This window comes from Trichoplusia ni, chromosome 4, assembly GCF_003590095.1.
Source record: "Trichoplusia ni isolate ovarian cell line Hi5 chromosome 4, tn1, whole genome shotgun sequence".
In the NCBI taxonomy this organism is placed as follows: Eukaryota; Metazoa; Arthropoda; class Insecta; order Lepidoptera; family Noctuidae; genus Trichoplusia; species Trichoplusia ni.
This window is the reverse complement of record NC_039481.1, coordinates 12954653-12973533: the sequence shown is the minus strand read 5'-3', so window position 1 is coordinate 12973533 and position 18881 is coordinate 12954653. Positions and strand designations below refer to the sequence as shown.

At 41.6% G+C, this 18881-nt stretch overlaps 1 protein-coding gene across 1 annotated transcript in view; it reads left to right on the top strand.

The window, feature by feature from the left end:
* The window catches only part of LOC113493081 (transmembrane protein KIAA1109 homolog), a 36131-nt gene that overhangs the window by 9726 nt on the left and 7524 nt on the right, over nucleotides 1-18881 (top strand). The window contains exons 11-46 of the mRNA XM_026870895.1: nucleotides 956-1012; nucleotides 2813-2905; nucleotides 3193-3341; nucleotides 3597-3777; nucleotides 4035-4214; nucleotides 4540-4745; nucleotides 5088-5217; nucleotides 5343-5573; nucleotides 5816-6059; nucleotides 6325-6462; nucleotides 6678-6845; nucleotides 7017-7194; nucleotides 7512-7715; nucleotides 7862-8008; nucleotides 8813-9031; nucleotides 9361-9483; nucleotides 9819-9962; nucleotides 10097-10196; nucleotides 11025-11242; nucleotides 11329-11433; nucleotides 11684-11987; nucleotides 12178-12294; nucleotides 12386-12465; nucleotides 12792-13015; nucleotides 13785-13919; nucleotides 14131-14273; nucleotides 14615-14777; nucleotides 15139-15300; nucleotides 15529-15703; nucleotides 16086-16320; nucleotides 16630-16837; nucleotides 17209-17465; nucleotides 17641-17788; nucleotides 18007-18086; nucleotides 18293-18410; nucleotides 18517-18674. Of these exons, the coding sequence (XP_026726696.1) occupies nucleotides 956-1012; nucleotides 2813-2905; nucleotides 3193-3341; nucleotides 3597-3777; nucleotides 4035-4214; nucleotides 4540-4745; nucleotides 5088-5217; nucleotides 5343-5573; nucleotides 5816-6059; nucleotides 6325-6462; nucleotides 6678-6845; nucleotides 7017-7194; nucleotides 7512-7715; nucleotides 7862-8008; nucleotides 8813-9031; nucleotides 9361-9483; nucleotides 9819-9962; nucleotides 10097-10196; nucleotides 11025-11242; nucleotides 11329-11433; nucleotides 11684-11987; nucleotides 12178-12294; nucleotides 12386-12465; nucleotides 12792-13015; nucleotides 13785-13919; nucleotides 14131-14273; nucleotides 14615-14777; nucleotides 15139-15300; nucleotides 15529-15703; nucleotides 16086-16320; nucleotides 16630-16837; nucleotides 17209-17465; nucleotides 17641-17788; nucleotides 18007-18086; nucleotides 18293-18410; nucleotides 18517-18674 (5922 nt within the window). The remainder of the gene's footprint in view (nucleotides 1-955; nucleotides 1013-2812; nucleotides 2906-3192; nucleotides 3342-3596; nucleotides 3778-4034; nucleotides 4215-4539; nucleotides 4746-5087; nucleotides 5218-5342; nucleotides 5574-5815; nucleotides 6060-6324; nucleotides 6463-6677; nucleotides 6846-7016; nucleotides 7195-7511; nucleotides 7716-7861; nucleotides 8009-8812; nucleotides 9032-9360; nucleotides 9484-9818; nucleotides 9963-10096; nucleotides 10197-11024; nucleotides 11243-11328; nucleotides 11434-11683; nucleotides 11988-12177; nucleotides 12295-12385; nucleotides 12466-12791; nucleotides 13016-13784; nucleotides 13920-14130; nucleotides 14274-14614; nucleotides 14778-15138; nucleotides 15301-15528; nucleotides 15704-16085; nucleotides 16321-16629; nucleotides 16838-17208; nucleotides 17466-17640; nucleotides 17789-18006; nucleotides 18087-18292; nucleotides 18411-18516; nucleotides 18675-18881) is intronic.

Genomic DNA, 18881 nt, shown 5'->3' with positions numbered 1-18881 from the left:
TATAATTATTAAATCACATTTTTTTCCCACAATAGATTCAAGTATTTCGGCCACAGTATCTCACAGTTGGCTTCTTAATTAATTCTAAGTATTTTATTATTACTTTAGCATAGTATTATCGAAGCGTTTTATATTGCTAAGGCATTAAAAACGCTGTGTTCATAGACCAGTGATTAGCATTATAAATATTAATGAATGTACTTTTTAAGGGTGTCTAAATGATTAAAGGAGTGCAGAGTTTTTTTTTCATTCGAACAATGGATTTCATATGTATTTAACCACGCTTTAACCACGCGTATTTATCGGGTTATCCCATATTTCAACTCGCTATTGCGCCGCCGTAGTAGTTGGACTATGCCCCTTATCTTGCGAGAAAAGCGTCTTTCGAAAGTTATTAAATTCAACTCTACTACCTTTAAATCAATGTAAAACTATTATTTTTTATTCACAAATTCAATTCCTAAAGGTACATTCATTTAAATATATACAAAAGAAAAACATATCGCTGTCATACAAAATTTCGACGCTTTTCCACTGTGCAAGCAGCAGAAGCAGATATATAATTTAGTTCATATATCCACAGCACTGTCAATAATAGATCTGTCAACCCCATTACGCCTACCGGGGCAGCGAGATTGTCGAAAAGGGTTACCGTGGCCCTGGTACACGAAAGGAAGGATCATGCGTGGGATTTAGTCAGTAGAAAGAGAGAAGTAGTCTGACACTTCTTTCCTTTCAATCCAAAGCAGAAGGAGTCATTTGATTATTTCCTATCCGAGAACGGGGGTCAATAATAGATGATAAAAAGCCTTTAGATTTAAGGTGAAACAATCATAGTCTTAGGCATAATACATAGATATGTTGCAAAAAGCGTCAAGATTTGGTATAACAGTATTTAAAAGTACGATATATTGAATATAATCCAATATTAACCCGTTGTCATTTGTGGGTGAAGCGTCCGGCGTGGCGGCTAGTCCGCGTCCGCACTCGTTCCCATCCACGCCGCCCTCTGGTTCGTACACCAAACACTTTGTGTTGTCTACACATTGGGATTTGTGAACTTTAATGCTTACGCTATTAAGTCCAAATTTGATTGAACAATTAGTTCGGTTATGTCTGATTTACCGGTGCTATTTTACTTATATTCTTTGAGAGTCGAAATTTACCCAAATGTTTTGAGTTGACTATGACAATATTGGCATGTTATCATGTACTTAATTTGTTTTAGTCTAGCTGAGGTCCAAAAACATGTGTTTGGAGAGGGTTCATAAATCCCAATTCAAAGTTTGAAGTCGTTTGATCTTTGTATTTTATACTCTTCTGACCTTCCATGTATTTCGGTATGCATAAATACATTATCGTGTATTCTATATAAATTGAACTTTATAAGTCGACTTATTGAGTTTATTTTCGACGAGCAAGTTGACACGAGTATTCGTATGCAGCTATTTCAATAAGTTACCTCAAAACTTCCTTTCAAACGACTTCAGGACGTGTGTCTTGCGTTGTTGTTGTTTGTCTTGTCTGTTGTTTTCTGACAGCATGGTGTTTCCATCTCCTTTCATTTCATATGTCTATACTCCTCTAATCTTCATTACATGCCAAATATTTCACAGATCTCAGTCCTTAATCATAGGTGACAAATACAACAAACTGTCGTTTCCAGTCACTCATATGACTCGCTTCATTAATACCTGTCGGCTTATCATGCATTTGCATGTGTCACTATGTTTATCATATGTTATTACATTACTGACATGTGCAAAATGTGTAATATATTTGATGTCGCTTTGCTATTATTTTGGTTCTAATGAGTAATCTCATGAATCAACCAGCGGATAAGCTTTGTTGTATATAACATGGAGATTTCCTTACGACGAATCTACAGCCAAAACAATGCTTGATACTAAATAATCTTCTTTATTCTTCTAAAATTTAATCTATATTTTTATTCAAGATTAAATTATGTTTCCAGGCTGAAATTCTAAAAGGCCAGCCCCCTTGCCAAGTCATATTCCTGAATTTTTGAACGTAAATAGAAAATACTCGAATGTATGGAGATAAAAAGGTCGAAGTCAAATGTCATGTCCTTTGGCTAGAAGGGCTTAACTTTCGGTATTTCAGATATGTATTTGCTTAAGCTGAAAAGTGTATAGCTATCTTTTTTAATTATCTGTCTATATCTCTATTTGTTTTTATTGCGAAAACCACTCACACTCGCCTACTTTCGCTTACTTTATTCTTATTAATATATTTTTTAAAAATTGTATTAAAAACGATGGTGGCTATAACCTACCATATAAATAAAATTCTGATATAAAACTAATCTTTTTGTTAATAGAATATTAAATGATGATTTAAAAATGTGCGAACTACGTACACATTACCACAGAGGCACGCAAAACATACAAGACAAATCATAAATCTATCTTCAGGTTGCATTATTTACTTTTACATTCAAACGAAAGTGTAATAAGAGTACATAAAATACAATTTACCCTTAGAAAGCGACAAAATTTAGAGTATTTTACGTGTTACTAAAAATCATGAAATCGCAATAAGCAAAGTCTCAAATATCATTTACAAGCAGCACTACCTTTCATATGGAGCCACTTTCCATCTGTTAGCTAACACATAAAAGTCACCTGGTTCTGAGCACCTGACTGATGGGTCCTTATCTCAGCAGACTGTTCTATGCCTAGTACCACATACGTGTGTATCACTGTCAGTCCATAGTGTGACGTCACTTCACATAGCTCTTAGTATCGTTCCGTCCTCCATGAGTCGTGTGCTAATCCCCCTCGGTGTGCAGTGCGGGGCGCGCACAGCAGCCGCGCGAGCCTCGTGTTCCCCTCACTGCCATTCTCGACGAGGAAACCAGCCTTCAATGACGACGCCATCGCTAGTGAGTAGTTACATTGCTAGTTTTGTTCGTTGATGTCTGTGAATGTGTCAGGTTAAGCCAGCAATGGAAAGGTAAATCAATGTATTCTATATTATCGCTAGTCTATACATTCTTTTGTAATAGATAACTTCTGGTAAGACTTAATCATTTATCGATGAAATAATGGAAGTTCCGTAAAAATTTAAACTATAATCACACTTTTCTAAATCTCACAGAAAAAATAAAGTTTTTACAAAAATGCATATCATCAAATTCTTAAGTTAAATTGCTGTTTTCATCTGTATTAGTAGACTACGGTACCCTGAAGGAGGACCTGCCCACGGTTGGGTCCAACCCTTCGTTATACTCACCTCACGGCAGCGATGAGAACATTAAGAACGATCGAGCCAGGGAAGACCTCTACCAATGGATGGCCAAACAGGAACCTATCAAAGTGGTAAGCACGCATGTGTTTGAAACAATATATATGTTTAAAAAAAAGAACAAATTGTGCATGTCATTCCTTAGATAAAAGTTAAGAAGGTAAAAGAGCTTTCCATGTGAATGTATCAACCACAGCATGAAACCACCCCAAAGCACGCAACTGTAATTAACGTCAACTGGTTTTAACACTAACCGAACTCATATAATCAATCATTCACTCTGTACAAGTAATGTGTAAATCACACGTCGCGTAATTCTACTAACCCAGGAGTCAAAGAACAAGAAGCCAATAATCCCTCCTTCGAAGATGAACCCCCGCGCGGTGGCGGCCGCGATGCCGGCCTGCAGCCTCTACCCCCTGCAGGGCTCGCTCATGCTGCTGGACGCGCACCTGGTGTTCCAGCCCTTCCTGGCGGCCTTGGGAGTCTCACCGCATCAGGTTACACAGGGTAAGTTGTTGGTGGGAACATTATTCTTAACCTCTTCATGTTTATAGATTTATTTAATACTTTCGTTCTATAATGTCAATAACTTCGGGCCATTAAAAAGTAACAGTTTAAAAAATAAGAATTTTGAATTGATGAACCGAAAACACTCAATCGTTCTCTTTATGGGAAGTGATTTGTACCAAGCAGTTGGATACTAATATACTTGAATTGCTTTTGAAGACTCTACATTGTATTAATAAACTTTTCACCTTCTACAGGCGAATCCAAAAACAAGAGCGGTTCCGGTGACGGTGTGAACAGCGGCAGCGGTGGCCCTCCAGCGTTAGACTCACTCGGCTCCAAGCTGTCGCTGATCGCGTGGATGGACATGTTCCGCATCGACATCGTCGTCAGCGACCTCGCCGCCAGGGACCGCCGACATACTGGTAAAGGGAAGGGTGAGTGGAACTCACTTGTCGATTATTTTTTACCTTGAATTCAGACTTTTCAATAATCTGAAGGCTAAGCTAAAAACATTTTTCATCTTATCCAACACTAGCTGTTATCCGCGGGCCCGGAAAAATCAATTAATTCCAATTATAAACTATCCATGCACAAAGTTTCGTCTAAATCCGTTTGTATTTTTTTTGAGAAAGAGTAACAAATATTCACACTTACAAACTTTCGCTTTCATAATATTAGTAGGATATTATTACAGTGAACTTACATTTAAGAGGTATTAAAAGATAAAATCATCGTTAATTTAAAAATGCTCTTCAACAGCCCAAACGCACACCATCCAATCAGAAACTCCCGCCTTCCTCTGCGAGAAGGTCTCAATCGACGTAGACCTGAAGAAAGTCGCGGACATGGCTGTGGACGACCTCATACAAAGACAGAACGTCCTCTATATATCTAGGGGGCAGTTGAAGAAGCACATCAGTACTATGCTCAACTTTAATATCAGCATACGGTTTATCTCGCAACAAGTGAGTGAAAAAAAAAATCTAAAAAAAACCTACTCTAATTTAATCTTTATGTCGTGGGGTTTTTACAAACATTTAAGTCACTTGCACAAAGACACCCAGAATTAGAACAGGCATTCGTTAATCACAGAACTGCTTTTACTAAGGGGATCGAACAGACAACTGATCTTTAACCACTCGGTTATTCGTGCATTGAAAACGAAATGCACACTTACTTGGTACTTAATCGGTGTTATAGTGGCAGCGAGACGCAATAGTTCTTGATTTTAAGAGTTCAAAATACATTCATTAGATTTCCTAGCAATGGATATAATATTGTCATTTATTTATTTCAATGCTTTATAGGTGAACATGCCTCTACTGCGGCTTCTGCACCAGATCAGCAACATGTACCAGAACGTGAAAGACACTCAGATTGAACTGCGGAGTCAGACCAAGATATCGCATCGCCAGAATAAACATACTTCGTCATCAGGTATGAAAAAACGAACTACATCAAATTAAAATTATTTTCGTCCACGACTGGGTTATTTTCCAAAGTGATAATGAACGGATATTTTTAATTTAAGAACTTCTTGCTAATGTTTTATTTCTTTTTAGTCTCAGACTTCAGAGAAAACTTAGTAAGTGTTACATCTCTGGAGAAAGAGGTACAGTACGCTACACTTGAACCTAAATGGGACCTGATTGCTCCTGCCCTGAACCCCGAGCTGGCCGCAGTGGTGCCTCAGTCGCTAAGCCAGCAGAAGTTGAGTCAGCCCACCAGACCTAGGCCACAATCCTTTGCGCAGAAGTTACGGTCTACTGGGAAGAGCGTGAAGGGAAAACTTGGTAAGTGAACAAAATATTTCAAAATTTAAAGTTCAGTTTTGCTTTCAGCAAAGAGTAAGAGCATACACACACATAGATGCGATTTGCGACTGTTGTTTGATTCCTTTTTTGTGAAACCAGTACTCTTTACCCACTCTGTGTTGGCCAAACCATTGTGTACTCTAGGTCTTCACACCATCCTCATAATAATTTCAGTAATAGAACCAACAATGGGTCTTTAAAATACTTGCTTATTTATCCAGGCTACAGCTCCCTCAACGAGGGCGCCCACACGCCTATGTACGTGGGCGGGTCGAGCGGGGCGGCTGGTACAGACGGGCCCACAGTGACAGGCCCGGCCAGCCCGCTGGCGGCAGGCGGCGTGTCCCCGCGCTCGGCCTCCGCTGACGCCGCTGATGGGAAGCTGGCGCCGCGCTGCTGGAGGACTGTGTATCTACTGCTAGACCTGTACGCGAATATGCCCGATGCGGAGACCATCACGCACCGGTGAGAATATAACAGTGGAACATCTTGAGTTTAATTCTTTTATAAAAGTTCTATTTTGAAAGAAAAGGTTGTTTTTCTCAGTTTTGGTTAAATTCAACCCTATGACCTAGAACAAGTAATATTTATGTAGTCGAAAACTTGTTTTGAAAACTTTTCGTTCACAAACTCTTTATTCATTTGAAGTTACTTGCTATTGTAGCTTCCCATTAAAACTAATTACCTAGTCAGGGACTATAAGCTAATCCCCATAAACTTTGATTCTCAGATTCTCAGTGACGACGGACATCCCGGAACACTACCGCCACAGCCGCACCGCCCAGCGGCCGAGCTCACGCGAGCAGAACACCAGCAACTCCTCCTCCAGTGCTGCCAACATGGGCATGGTCGTTGTTGGTGTTGCCAGGTAAAAAATGCAAACAGATCTTTTGCAAAGTTGGTGAAGTTTTCTTGCAATTTCCAAAATTGTACAATACTAATTATGTTTATGATGCAAACGGCTACAAAGAAATAAACGATATTTTGTTTATCAATTAGCATTAATTTTTTTATCGAAATATCATCCCCAAACTTAATAATCCTTTTATATTTTTAAGATTAGACAGCATATTTTTATTCTAGGATCCACCGCACCCGCCTGCTGGCTTCCCTGTCAGGACTGAAACTGGAGGCAGAAATCACGTCCCTCCAGGCGTCTCTGTCAGCGTCAAGGTCACGCCAGTGGTCCCTCACCGGTAACCTCGGGAGGACTATGATAGTACTGCTAGAAGGTGCAGCGCCTAACCAGCAGTAAGTATAAGGATAAATATTTTTCACAGAATTACTTGTTACTTGTTCGCATAGAATAGCGTACCTTACTTACAATTATTTGTATGTATGATTTTTAAAGATGTTGCATAAAAAAAACATTTCCACTTAACTGCTGCCATGAATCTGCTACAATGATGTGTTATGTGGCAGGACCGTGGTCCGCGTGAGCGTGGGCAAGTCGCAAGCCCTGTACGGGTGGGAGGCGGGGCGGCAGGGCGCCACCGCCCTGCTCAACGTGGGCGGCGTGCGCGTGGACCTGCCGCAGCATCCCGTGGCCCTGCACGGGGTCATGACGCGCTCCAGCAGGCAGCTGTCCTCCACGCTGCAGGTAACGCTAACATAGATTCCGATGCTATACGAGATTAAAGTATGAGAGACAATTTGGTTTAAACATCTTGACTACAATGTATATGAGTCAGTCGAGTTATTTTTTTCACCTAGCTAATGATAGTTGTGTACGACGTGTTTTCGGTGTGATGTTCATACAGTGTCAACGTGTGTGATTTAGAAATATCTGTTCATTCTGTGTGTTCTCGAATATGTTATCTGAACATCGGTGATGTTAATGCGACACACAGATTAAATTTCTAATCAGACTCATTCAAGATTCGTGTTCAGACTTACTAGACGTAAACCTATGTGCAGGAACTGGGCGTGACCCGCACGTCGTCCCGGCTGTCCCGCGCGGGCCCGGGCGCGGCGGGCCCCGCGGGCCCCGCGGCCCCGGGCTCGGGCTCCTCGTCCGAGGGCTCCCCCGCGCCCGCGCCGCGCCCCCCGCGCCCCCCGCGCCCGCCCGCTCCACACCCGCTACTTAACCCACTGCATTTACACTTCTCCGTTGTACTTCAGGTTTGCAATTTTCGTCTTTTGTTTCCAAATATACAAAAAAAAAACATAATTTTGGTCTGATTAACTAGCGCAAAAATTACTGAACATCAATTTGTATATGAAAAAACCGACACACCTAACAGTAGTAACAAGTAATTATATTACAGAGTCTAAGTATAACGGCGGCGTTACTGCCGTCCCTACAAGCGCAGTACAAGATGGAGCAGGTTCAGAGCTCGGGCGTGACCGGCAACAAGGCGCAGTTCACTGTGGACCTACAGCAGCACTCACTCAGCTTCGTCACTAAGCTACAAGTAAGATATATTAAAGTTTATTTGAACTTTAATATTATTTTTGAAGTTTCTCATATTATGGTGTTCATATTTTAGAACAAACATTTTTTAGTTGTTTTATATATTTTAGTGTTTTCTAGAAGTCACTAAAATTTTATTAAATTACTACAATATTTTAAAATCGACAGTAAATTTGTAGCTTTAAAGTATAGCCGCAGAATTTCACATTTATATAAGCAACCTAGAATCTCCCTATGTTTTTCTACTAATTATTGAAATAAATGGAAGCCAGTTGATGGACGGTGTCTTGGCGAGACGACCTTAACGCTTACTGCGTCCACTGGTTCCATGTGGCCCAAAATAGAGATTCGTGGAAGGATTTGGGGCAGGTTTTTGCCCAGTAGTAGGGACACAGTGGGCTAGAGAAAAAAAAACAAACAAAATTGTAAAGTTAGCTCAGACGGGTATCTACTAGAAGTGCATGTATTGGATGGCGACGGGAGGTCGGTTTAGTGTAGCGCATTGTATAGTTACTAGCACGGATCTTGAGCGTAGACCTTCACCTGCGCAGAAGTGATTTTTGGGTCCCTCTTGCGGTATGGAGTCAGTGCGGGGCGGACTAAAGTGTAGTGATTGGCTCGCAGCGCATCGCGTCATAGCCGGCATGAGTGATTGGTTGAAATTCGTTTTTGGTGCAGTTGCATGCACCTCAAGAAGAGGAGTACGCACAATTGATTGGCGTTTTATTTTATGATGCGCAAAGTGATCCCCACTCCTCCGCGTCGTGCTGAAGGCCCGTGTCGGTAACTACAGGCGTGTGCGCAGGTGTCGGAGGCCAACATCCCGGCGGAGGCGGCGGTGTGGCTGCCCGGCGTGCACGTGGCGGGGCGCGTGCTGGAGCAGCGCGCGGCGGCGCGGCGCGACGGCGCGCTGCTGCGCGCGGGCCGCTACGTGGCCGCCGCCGCCGACATCGGCCTGTTCGAGCACACGCTCTCCACCGACCTGCTCAACCACCTCGTCTTCGTGCAGAAGGTTTTTATGAAGGTAATTTATGTAAGTCGGGACATTATTTTAGGATCGCTTGCTTTCAAATTCTATCTGAAGTCTTAGGCTTTAGACAAACGGACCGCATATAAACTGTAATCCAATCGAAAATTACAATTCAAGTGCAGTTCCACTGCAGTCTTATAAACTGCACGAGAACTGCAATTTGCAGTTGGATCGCAGTTAACAGTCTGTCTAGAGTCTAAACTTGCTTATAAAGATAAATTAAATTGCACGTTGCGTAACATAAACTTCATCCATAAGTGTGTAGCTATATTTTCTATATTTATCTAAAAATACCTACATTAAAACTTTTTCTGTCATTTTAGGAAGTTAATGAAGTGGTACAGAAGGTATACGGCGGTGAAAAGCCTGTGCCTCTGTGGAATGAAGAAGAAGCCTCCACGTCAGCACTCAGCAGGATATTGTTTTCACTCACTATTCGAATCAAGGTATGTATTATTGGTATGCATAGTCAATTTCTTATCGCTTAAGTAAAGCGGAGTAGAAAAGTTGATACGAGAAATCAATAAACCTGCTTAGTTCTACTAGCCCTGACTTTTGCGAACTTTGAGTAACAAAAACTAATTATTGCTTTAAGTAAAATGGATACTTGTCAACCAATCGTAGTCTTGCAGAGTGGATTTAAAGAGGATTTAGATTTCATTAATTGCATAAATCTTACCAGAAACCTCTACAGTTCCTTCCCCTTCCTCTATTCTTTACACTTACTTAAAGCAGCGACCTTATTTTAGCCTCATATAACCTAATATTTGTCGTTCACCAGCGTATCCAACTGACAGCAACGACTCCAAGCAACTCCGCAGTGCGCCTGGAGACAGGTGCGGTCGAGTTCGAGATATCGAACCGCGTTCAGAACGTACAACAACCCACCGAACCACATGAAGTTAGATTATTTGCGAGAGCACAGGTACGTAGCTAAGAAAATCCTATTCTAATTATAGTATGGGTGGTATTACCAGAATAAATTTTAGTATTGCCTCATAAAATGCAGATGTGCAATCATGAATTCACTAATTTAGATAACCTTTTTGGTGATTCTAGGTCGATGTCAACTTGAGTCTCGGTCAGTTGATCAGAAATGCGATGTTTGAGGAAGCCGAACCGGAGTTCCAGCAGTATGCATTCTTTAATACAAGGATATGTAAGTATTCATATAACATTTAAGCGATTTTTTAGTAGAATTATTGATACTTGCTTACTTTATAACTGGAAAAAATGAAATAGCTATCTATATAAATGTGTAAATTATTATCTCATTGAATTTATTTCTCTGTAATTGAAAAAAACCAACTGTAACCGATGGAGTTACCATGCTGCATTATTTTGAACGCTCTACTATATCCTTTTCTTGTAAATAAAAACCTCAAAAACACTTATTACAGACAACATCCAAATTGTGTTAAGAAATATTTGTCGGCGTAGCTCTCTTTTGGGTGTCAGGATAGCCGACATCGGGATAGGGTATTCAATAAAACACACATTCACGCCTCATTATCTCATTATCGTTTAATCCTAACCCTATCTGGACATATTCCCAACAACGCCCGCCCGTCACCGCTTGCTAAGCGCGCTAGAGAGAACAAACGGCGCAACAAACTCCCCAGCCTTGCGCTGTCCAATCATTACACATTATTTAGTTACTTTACACAATCTATATTCACAATATTAACAACACAATCATCAATTACGCCTCAACAATTACTAACTTTAATATTACGCAATAATCACTTAGTAACACGACCATTTTCAAAACTTATAATCCACTATTCTAAATTCAAATATACCCGCGCTTCTATTTTACAACCAGCCAGTATTGGCGCGAACAGTAACTATATAGGTTTTATGAATGAGGTTGCGAACTATTTTTCACCAATGAGGTTTTAATTATGATTTAGTTATTTATTCTCATGCTCATCTCCGACATATTTATTTTTAAAAAAAGTATCTTAACAATAACTCTTATCCCCAGCAATGCGCAACGCCTTCCAAGACGAGATGGTATGCGGTGATGATAAGGAAGTCGTTCTGATCACACTGAAGCGACCTCTCATATACATCCAGCCGGTCGCAGTGGACAAGGCCATACTCGTGTGGCTCAACTATAAGAACGCCTACGAGTACTGGAACGAGAAGAGGCTTAACCTCAATACCGAGGTGCTGACTGCCACGCAACAGGTGTTTGAGAAGGTAAGTGGATCGATTGGATGGTCTCGACTTTTGTGAGGTTTATTTTTAGTACTTGCTATTAACCATGATTTTATCTTGTTCTTCAGGTACAATTGACGTCACAGATAACGACGCCACACCTCAGCACTTTATTCCTGCAACTGAATGTCGACGATATTGGTATTTGCTTGCCGCTCAGTCCTCCTCCTATGGTAAGTGATAACAGATTAGACTAAAGTGATCGCATTTCAACTGCAATCCAACCACAAATTGTAGTTCAAGTGTAGTTTGAATGCAGTTGACAAGACTGCAATAGAACTGCAAATCAAATCTGCAGCAGTCAGCGTGCTAGCCGTTGAAAATGTGGTGGTTACGTCTCGAGCCTAATTAGACTTCTAGCACTTAATTATTTTTACGATTCATCGTCGTGGCTAGATACAGTAGTATTGTTGTATTATGCAGGCCCGCTGGGGGCTGGGGCGCGGCGCGTGGGGCGCGTGGGGCGCGTGGGGCGCGTGGGGCGGCGAGGGCGAGGCGCGCGGCGCCGTGGTGGTGACGCTGGACAGCACCAGCATCGGCGCCTGCTCGTCGGGCGCGCTGGTGTCCAAGGGCCGCTTCGTGGGGCTCTGTCTGCGCTTCGCCGACGACTTCGAGGCCTCGCTGGACGACTGGAAGCCGCGCGCCGACGAGCCCAGCCTCAACGTCTGCTGCGTGTCCGAGGGCACGTACGAGGTCTGCTCCAGGACTACGGCTGCCAAGCACAACGGTGAGGAATGATCTTCATACTTTACGAATCTATATGAAGTATCATTGAAACCGACTACACAAGTCACCTGGTTTGTTCAAAGGCTTGAATTAATGTAAATTGCTTAATTGTTTTTTGTTAAATATCGAATTAGCAATTGCATTTACTCTTACTAATCAATTGTAAAATTAACTTTTTAATTATATTTTAGAAAACGCCAAATGGTTCCTGAACGTGTCATGGCAGATGGAAGGTGTGGATATCCACTTAGATGTGAATGTGGGCAAACAACTCTCCGCGCTAGGACACACTCTCACTATGCTAACAGGTAAGAGGAAAAGATAAACAACACTATATAAGATGTAAAGCGTTTAATATTAAACATGCATTGTTAATTCGTTTTATTATTATTTCATCAGGGTATGAAGAAGAAGACCCGCTCAAGATGGACTATGAGAGCGATATAGATGATGAGGCTGATAACAGCAAAGATTCTCAGGTACTCTTAATCTTATCAAATGTCATCATATTTACTTCCTACTGAGTATTTCTATGAGCATTTCCTAAACAGTGCGAAATATATTCTTAGCAAATTGATATTTCAAATTGATATGTCCAATATCTTGACAAGAACGAGCGATCAAAAACTATAAACAAAAATCTTCCATATTAATAAATGCATAATAATTATCTCCCAAACTACTTATATCATTTTGTATTTATTATCCATCGCTGTACCTTTAAGCAGCATAAAATTATATTCATCCACTGCTAAACATAATAACTGTATAATCACTCTACAAATCCCTCCATATTTTGTACCAGGAGAGCATAATCCTCCGTCGCAAATACACGGACCACCTGCCGGCCTTCGTGTTCGACACCAGCATCGACGCTAAGAAGAGGTCCAAGCTGATAGAAAAGGAGATGAACGAACAAGCCAAGATCATCAACGACCTCCGCACTCTGGGCGCCAGTCACACGACCATTGAGTACGAGATGAAGCGCCTGCATGATCTGGAAGCTCTTGTGTTTAAGGACTTTAGAAGGTACGTGGTGTATATTGTAAAAGTTTGTGGCTATTCCAATCATGGCTATAAAGCTCTGCCCATACTGAGTACACATTTATTTTTTATTTTTATTTATTTATTAAACAGGTACATGATAAAAAACATTAAATCTGATGCAATGTCCAACAAAACTATCGACATAGTTTGTCTGTTGGATCTCGTTAAACATTTCTTATACATAGATATCTAGGTATGTAAATTAAGTATAGTATATAATATTAAGGTAATGTGTTAGTTAAATATTTTTTTAATTTTTTACTGAACTTATTTTTATCTTTTTCTTCTCTGATATCGCCTGGTAAATTGTTCAATGTATATGGAACTCGCTATAGTAGGACCTTTGTTGTGACCCGGTGAAAATCGACCCTGAGAGAGGCGATGGGGTGTGCCGGCTTATTACCGGCTAAAGGCCAAACAGGACCGCTTGCGCAGATTACCGCGAAATGCTTCTGAAGATAGTTCAATGTAGAAGCAGGAGCCTTAATCTCCATGTCAGACAGTATTGCTCAAAACTAGTTCGTTTTATATTATTTTCTCTTGCCTAAGACTTGACTTGACTTGCCTAAGAGAATACAGTGATCACGAAACTTTAATAGCAACAATATTGATTGGCGACTGTGAGAATTTTCATGAACTATTCAAATTCTATTTTGAAAAGCTTTTATCAGTTCTCACAATATATTATGTTATTAATTCTTATTCTTCTTGTTGAATCTTTGGCACCCTATTAACCTTCATTGTGTTCTAGGGACATGATCCAGAAGCTACGTCGTCAGAGCGTACGCGCCAGCTCTATAACGAAGGGCAAGCTGGGGCTCGGCTCCAACAGGAGCAAGTCCTTCGTCGTGCCCACCCCGCCGCAAGAGAGGAAAGACTTCGAAGGGTAAGTATTGCTTTAAGCTTCATGTTACTGTTATAAAATGATAGATATGTCTTCGAACCATCAAAAACGATTGTTTCAAACCTCGGAATCTATTTTTTAGCTGCATTAATTTACAAATTTACATTAAAATTTGCAGACAAATATAGGAAAGTTATTATTATCAACAAAGTAATGATAGGGCATTTGACTTACCCTTTAAATGGTTTATCAGCGTGGCTGAACCAAACCTGGCGATGTCAGCGGGCACAGTGGGTGACTCGGGAGAGACCTTACTGCTCGGTGATGAAGACAACAGACTGGCCGACATCATCGAGGGAGGCAGCTGGAGCTCCATGGAGAGTGAGCCTCTTACTGGTCAGTATAGTGGAAAGTGACTAATACAATAGGAATCACAAAGATTTTTAACGTAGATGCTGTTGAAAGTGTTCTTGAAATTGTTCTTTTATGATACTTTTTATGTCATATTGGAGGCTTCAGTACACCTATGGCGACCAGGCCAGCCCCACTGGTTCTCAAATGTGACAATGTAAAGGGATATAAAAAGCGTGACTTTGAATATAGAATCGGTTTTTGTTCCATATAATTCTATAAATCGCGATAAATGTGAACCAAAATTTGACCCAAATCATTTCGCTACTACATCGACTTTAATAATTTCCTCCCTCGTTTATAACCCCGCTTCCCCATGCCCCCAGGCCCGTCCCGCTCGGCGTCGCTGCGCGGGCCGCGGGCGGGCGCGGGCGGCGCGCGGCCGCCGCAGACGCCCGCCGTGCAGCGGCAGAGCTCGCTGCCCGCGCACCCGGACCACTGGCCCGACGACCTGGACGCTGTCGAGCTCAGGAGGAAACATGACCACAGGTATTGCAATCAAAACGTTCAAGAGAAACGGAAGAACTGTGGCACGGCATTGCTATAACGCTATTATTTTATTCTCTTGTTTTTTGTAGGGAGCCTTTGGCTGCCTCTACCCTTGTGATAGCCGTAGTAAGAGATGAGTTCCAATGTAGTAAAAAACGAATCCATGCTGTCAAACCCAATGCCAAATATAACAGGAAAAAAAAAACCGTTCTTATTTGCAATAGTTTATTGAAAGAATGCAGACGACGGCGTAATCGATTAATCTATTTAAAAAATTGAATAATTTGGTCATTTCTTCACTCCAAAAACACCTTTTATCATTAAAATGGTATATTGAACGATGTCTTTGTGTTTCCAATAGCAGTTTACCGCAATCGGAAATGCCGAGCGCTGAGAACAAAACTAGCAAGTCCAAGACAGCCGAGCCCAACATCGATTTTGAGTTGGACGTGAAGGTTTACATCAACAGTGGGAAGTGCGTGTTACATACTAAAGAGCCCAGCAAGGAAGATGAACTTAAAATGTGAGTGATAAAATATTTGAGATTTCTTATTTTATTACATAACATTTTGCTTTTAGCATCTTTATTTCAAGAATATAGAAAAAATATTTTAGGTATTTTAGTCTATGCTTACGAAATTTTATTATTGTTATAGAGTTATTCTCTAATGGTAAAATAGTAAGTTTAAAATGACTAATTATCGTAGCTAGTACTACGGGTACAGAATTATTGAGTTGTTGTGTTGTACAGTGGCAGCCGCATGCGCGTGGGCCGCTCCGCGTCGGGCGGGCTGGGCGAGGCGGGCGCGAGCGCGAGCGGGGCGGGCGGCGCGTCGCCCACCGCGGCCCGGCGCAAGGCCCCGCACGCGCGCCACCAGCCCGTGCTCGACCTCACCGTGTTCCGCGTGCCCGGGCTCGACCTCAAGGTGAGCCACACTTACCTTTAGCTGTTCGGTTGTAATCACTGTGGACTGCTCTCAGTCTGGGGAAGGACAAAGAACAAGTATTTCTATAAGAGTCCGGCTTAGGAAAATACTTCTTCTTCCGCTATAGTAGGGACCTAACCCAACTAGCCTATCTAATTAAATCTTAACTAAGTCGTAGTACCTTTATACAACAAAAAACGCTATAAAACCCAATCCTGTTCCAAAATTCATAAGGCTTGAAACCGCACTATAAGCTTTCGTACTTAAAGTTTAAAAATCTTCCCTAATTAAAAACGGTTCCCAATAAACTGTAAAAGAACACCTTTTTTAATTCTTCTATTGACGATGCTTATGATTGCTTAAACCAAAACCTATACAACAGGTACACTACGAATCCAAGACTCTGCCGGAAGAGGCGGTCTCCCCTCAGACGGTACCGCCGCTGCCTCTAAACGTGGGCGCGAGGAAAGTGGGCACCAAGAAGGCGGCGCTGTTCGCCTGGATCACGCTTCAGAGCATTCCGGAAGAAACCATCATCAGCCCACATATACTCGAGTTCTTAGAACAGACTTTAGAACCAATTCCAACGAAAGCTTCGTTCTCTACGCCGACACCCGGTAAGTTTGAATATATTGTAGTAATTTGAATTTGTATGTTTTAGTTATTCTGTTTAATCAATTGTTGTTTTCACATTATAAAATGCAGGCTAGTTAATAAAAAAAAACTCTTGTTACGTTCTTTTAATTAAAAACCGACAAGATTTACTTAACTCTGCCTTCATACTTCGCGATTTAAATTTGTATTCCGCAACAAATAATTGACCGCTTATGTGTTCATGTCAGTGTTAGACCTAAACCATCCTTGTCAATGTATATGTTTATCCGGTGTTTAAAGTCACACATTTCGAGTATGCACGGTATGTACAGAAGCGGAGAGTGGTTCCCGCTCGCGCTCAGCCGAGGGCGCGTCGTACGGGCAGTACGTGTACGCGTCGTTCCCGGTGGACGTGATCGTGCACTTCCACATGCAGCCCAGCACGTTCCGCTTCAGCTGCCTGCCCGCCTCGCGCGTCGAGTGCCTGCTGCAGCTGCCCAGCCTGCAGATAGTCTTCAGCTCCAAGCGGGCCAGCGACGAGTTAGTTACTCTCTATTACATAAAATTTAATCAAGCCACGTCTGAGGCTCACGAGTGGTTTAAAATCTGACACCAGGTTGTACTAAAGAAAAGAAAGGCTGTTAGCTAAAAGCCTCGATAAAGAGTAAAAATACCTTTTTTTTGGAAAAAAGATTTTCGCATACATTTACAAGACAAAACTGTAATCCAATAAAAATTTGCATGGGAGGCCGTGACATAAATTTTTCGTAATATGTATATTATTCCTCCCAGACAGTTATTTATTTCCAAACGTAGAAGCAGCATCTTCAATATGACCATGACGTTAAAAATTGTCTGATCCAATTTGGAACGAAAAATTAACGACTACAACACTTCAATAATTTGTATAGGGAAATGGAGCCAGCAGTAGCGATGGGCGGGCTGAGCGTGACGGGCTGCCTCGCCGACTTCTCCGTCAACATGTTCCACCCGTACGGAGGCAAGAAGTCCAGTCTCAAGGAGGCACAGTGGTCCCCCCTCTCGGACACGGAGCGGAAAGACTCGCTCAGTATCAACGTGGAATTCGTCAAGTTCCATCTGTCCAGATCTAGGAAGTTGGACTTCCAGACTGATCAGGATCAATCGAAAGCTACTGTAAGGTTTTCAAGTAAGTTATGTTACGTCTGACTTTATGAAGATCTCATTAAGTTTTCGACTGGCAAAATAACTTCACAAGAAATATTTTGGAGAGAAAATGATAACCGTCATAATGTATATTTTTACCACTAATCGTTCTTTCCTATTAAAGATTCCTATTTTAATGTCCATTTTTCGTTGAACAGCGATTGTGGATGTGGGTTCAGCATGGTTCAAGTACGACATGCGCCGCCTGGGTGAGATCCTGGCGTTCCCCAAGGCCTGGTACAGACGCACCATCGTGCGGCGCATGTTCCTCGGGGATCTGAGTCTGCATGACACCAGGGACCATGGGTAAGACGAGGATACTAGATCAGATGCTTTTACAACAAAAAATTAAATATTGTTTGCCAGTTTAGGCCTTATCCATTTAGGCTTGGAATGTATGTTTTTTTTAATGATTCAATAATGAATGTGTTTTTATAACTACAATATCTAGGCGAAGTGTTTTTGTTGATTTTAAGAGTATGTAACATCGTGTCCAAATTTCAATTTGCTTTTTGTCTGACCAGTGTTCCTTGCAACGCACCTGTATCACCCGTACTGCCTCAGAGAGAGAAAATTAAGACTGTTGATCCTCAAAAACCCAAAGGTAAGATATAAAACGTTGAACTATACTACAACATCAGTTTACACGTAAAAAAATACCCATATTTCCCTTTTATGATAATCTTTTGGCTTTTGCAATTTATGTTTCTTCAGCATTTTGGGGATGCTAAAATTAACGCGTATAAAGAATTTTGGAGAAAATATGTATATTTCTTTTCGCTCGGTTTTGATAAATTTATCGCTTTACAGATACTAAAACCCCTGCTCCGTCGATAGGCGCAGCGTGGGAGACGCTTGTGCTATTCGCCGTCAACTTCACCAAGCTCAACGTGCACATGAACATGGGCAACGTTATGGGCAATGTCAGGTATAAATCAGTTGCCATTATATAAATATTTTGAGCTTAGACTAGAACCAGAAAACGTAGCTTTGATCATGATTTACACTATGTACCATTTCTTTTGTAACCGTAGCTGGCAGAGCCGTGATTTCAACTGCACGGGCCGGCTTAGTATCGGCAGCACGGGACATCGCAACATGTTAGTGGGCGTGGCTCTAGCTGGGTCCGAACTCGACGCAAGAGGGGGCATCGTCGGAGGAGCTATATCACTGTCATCTATAGATACTTACGGTGAGTATTATAGACGTATGTTGTCATTCAACAGAAGGAGGAACATGTTAAACACGACGTAGACATGCTACAAAATACCTTTGTTTGTTTGTTCGGCGGTGAAATCTTCGCGGACACCCGCCCCCTAGAGGGAGGGAAAGGGTAGCGTCAGACTCTGACTAAACCGCTGGGTGACGACAGCCGCGTTTTGTTCCCGACAAGGGGTAA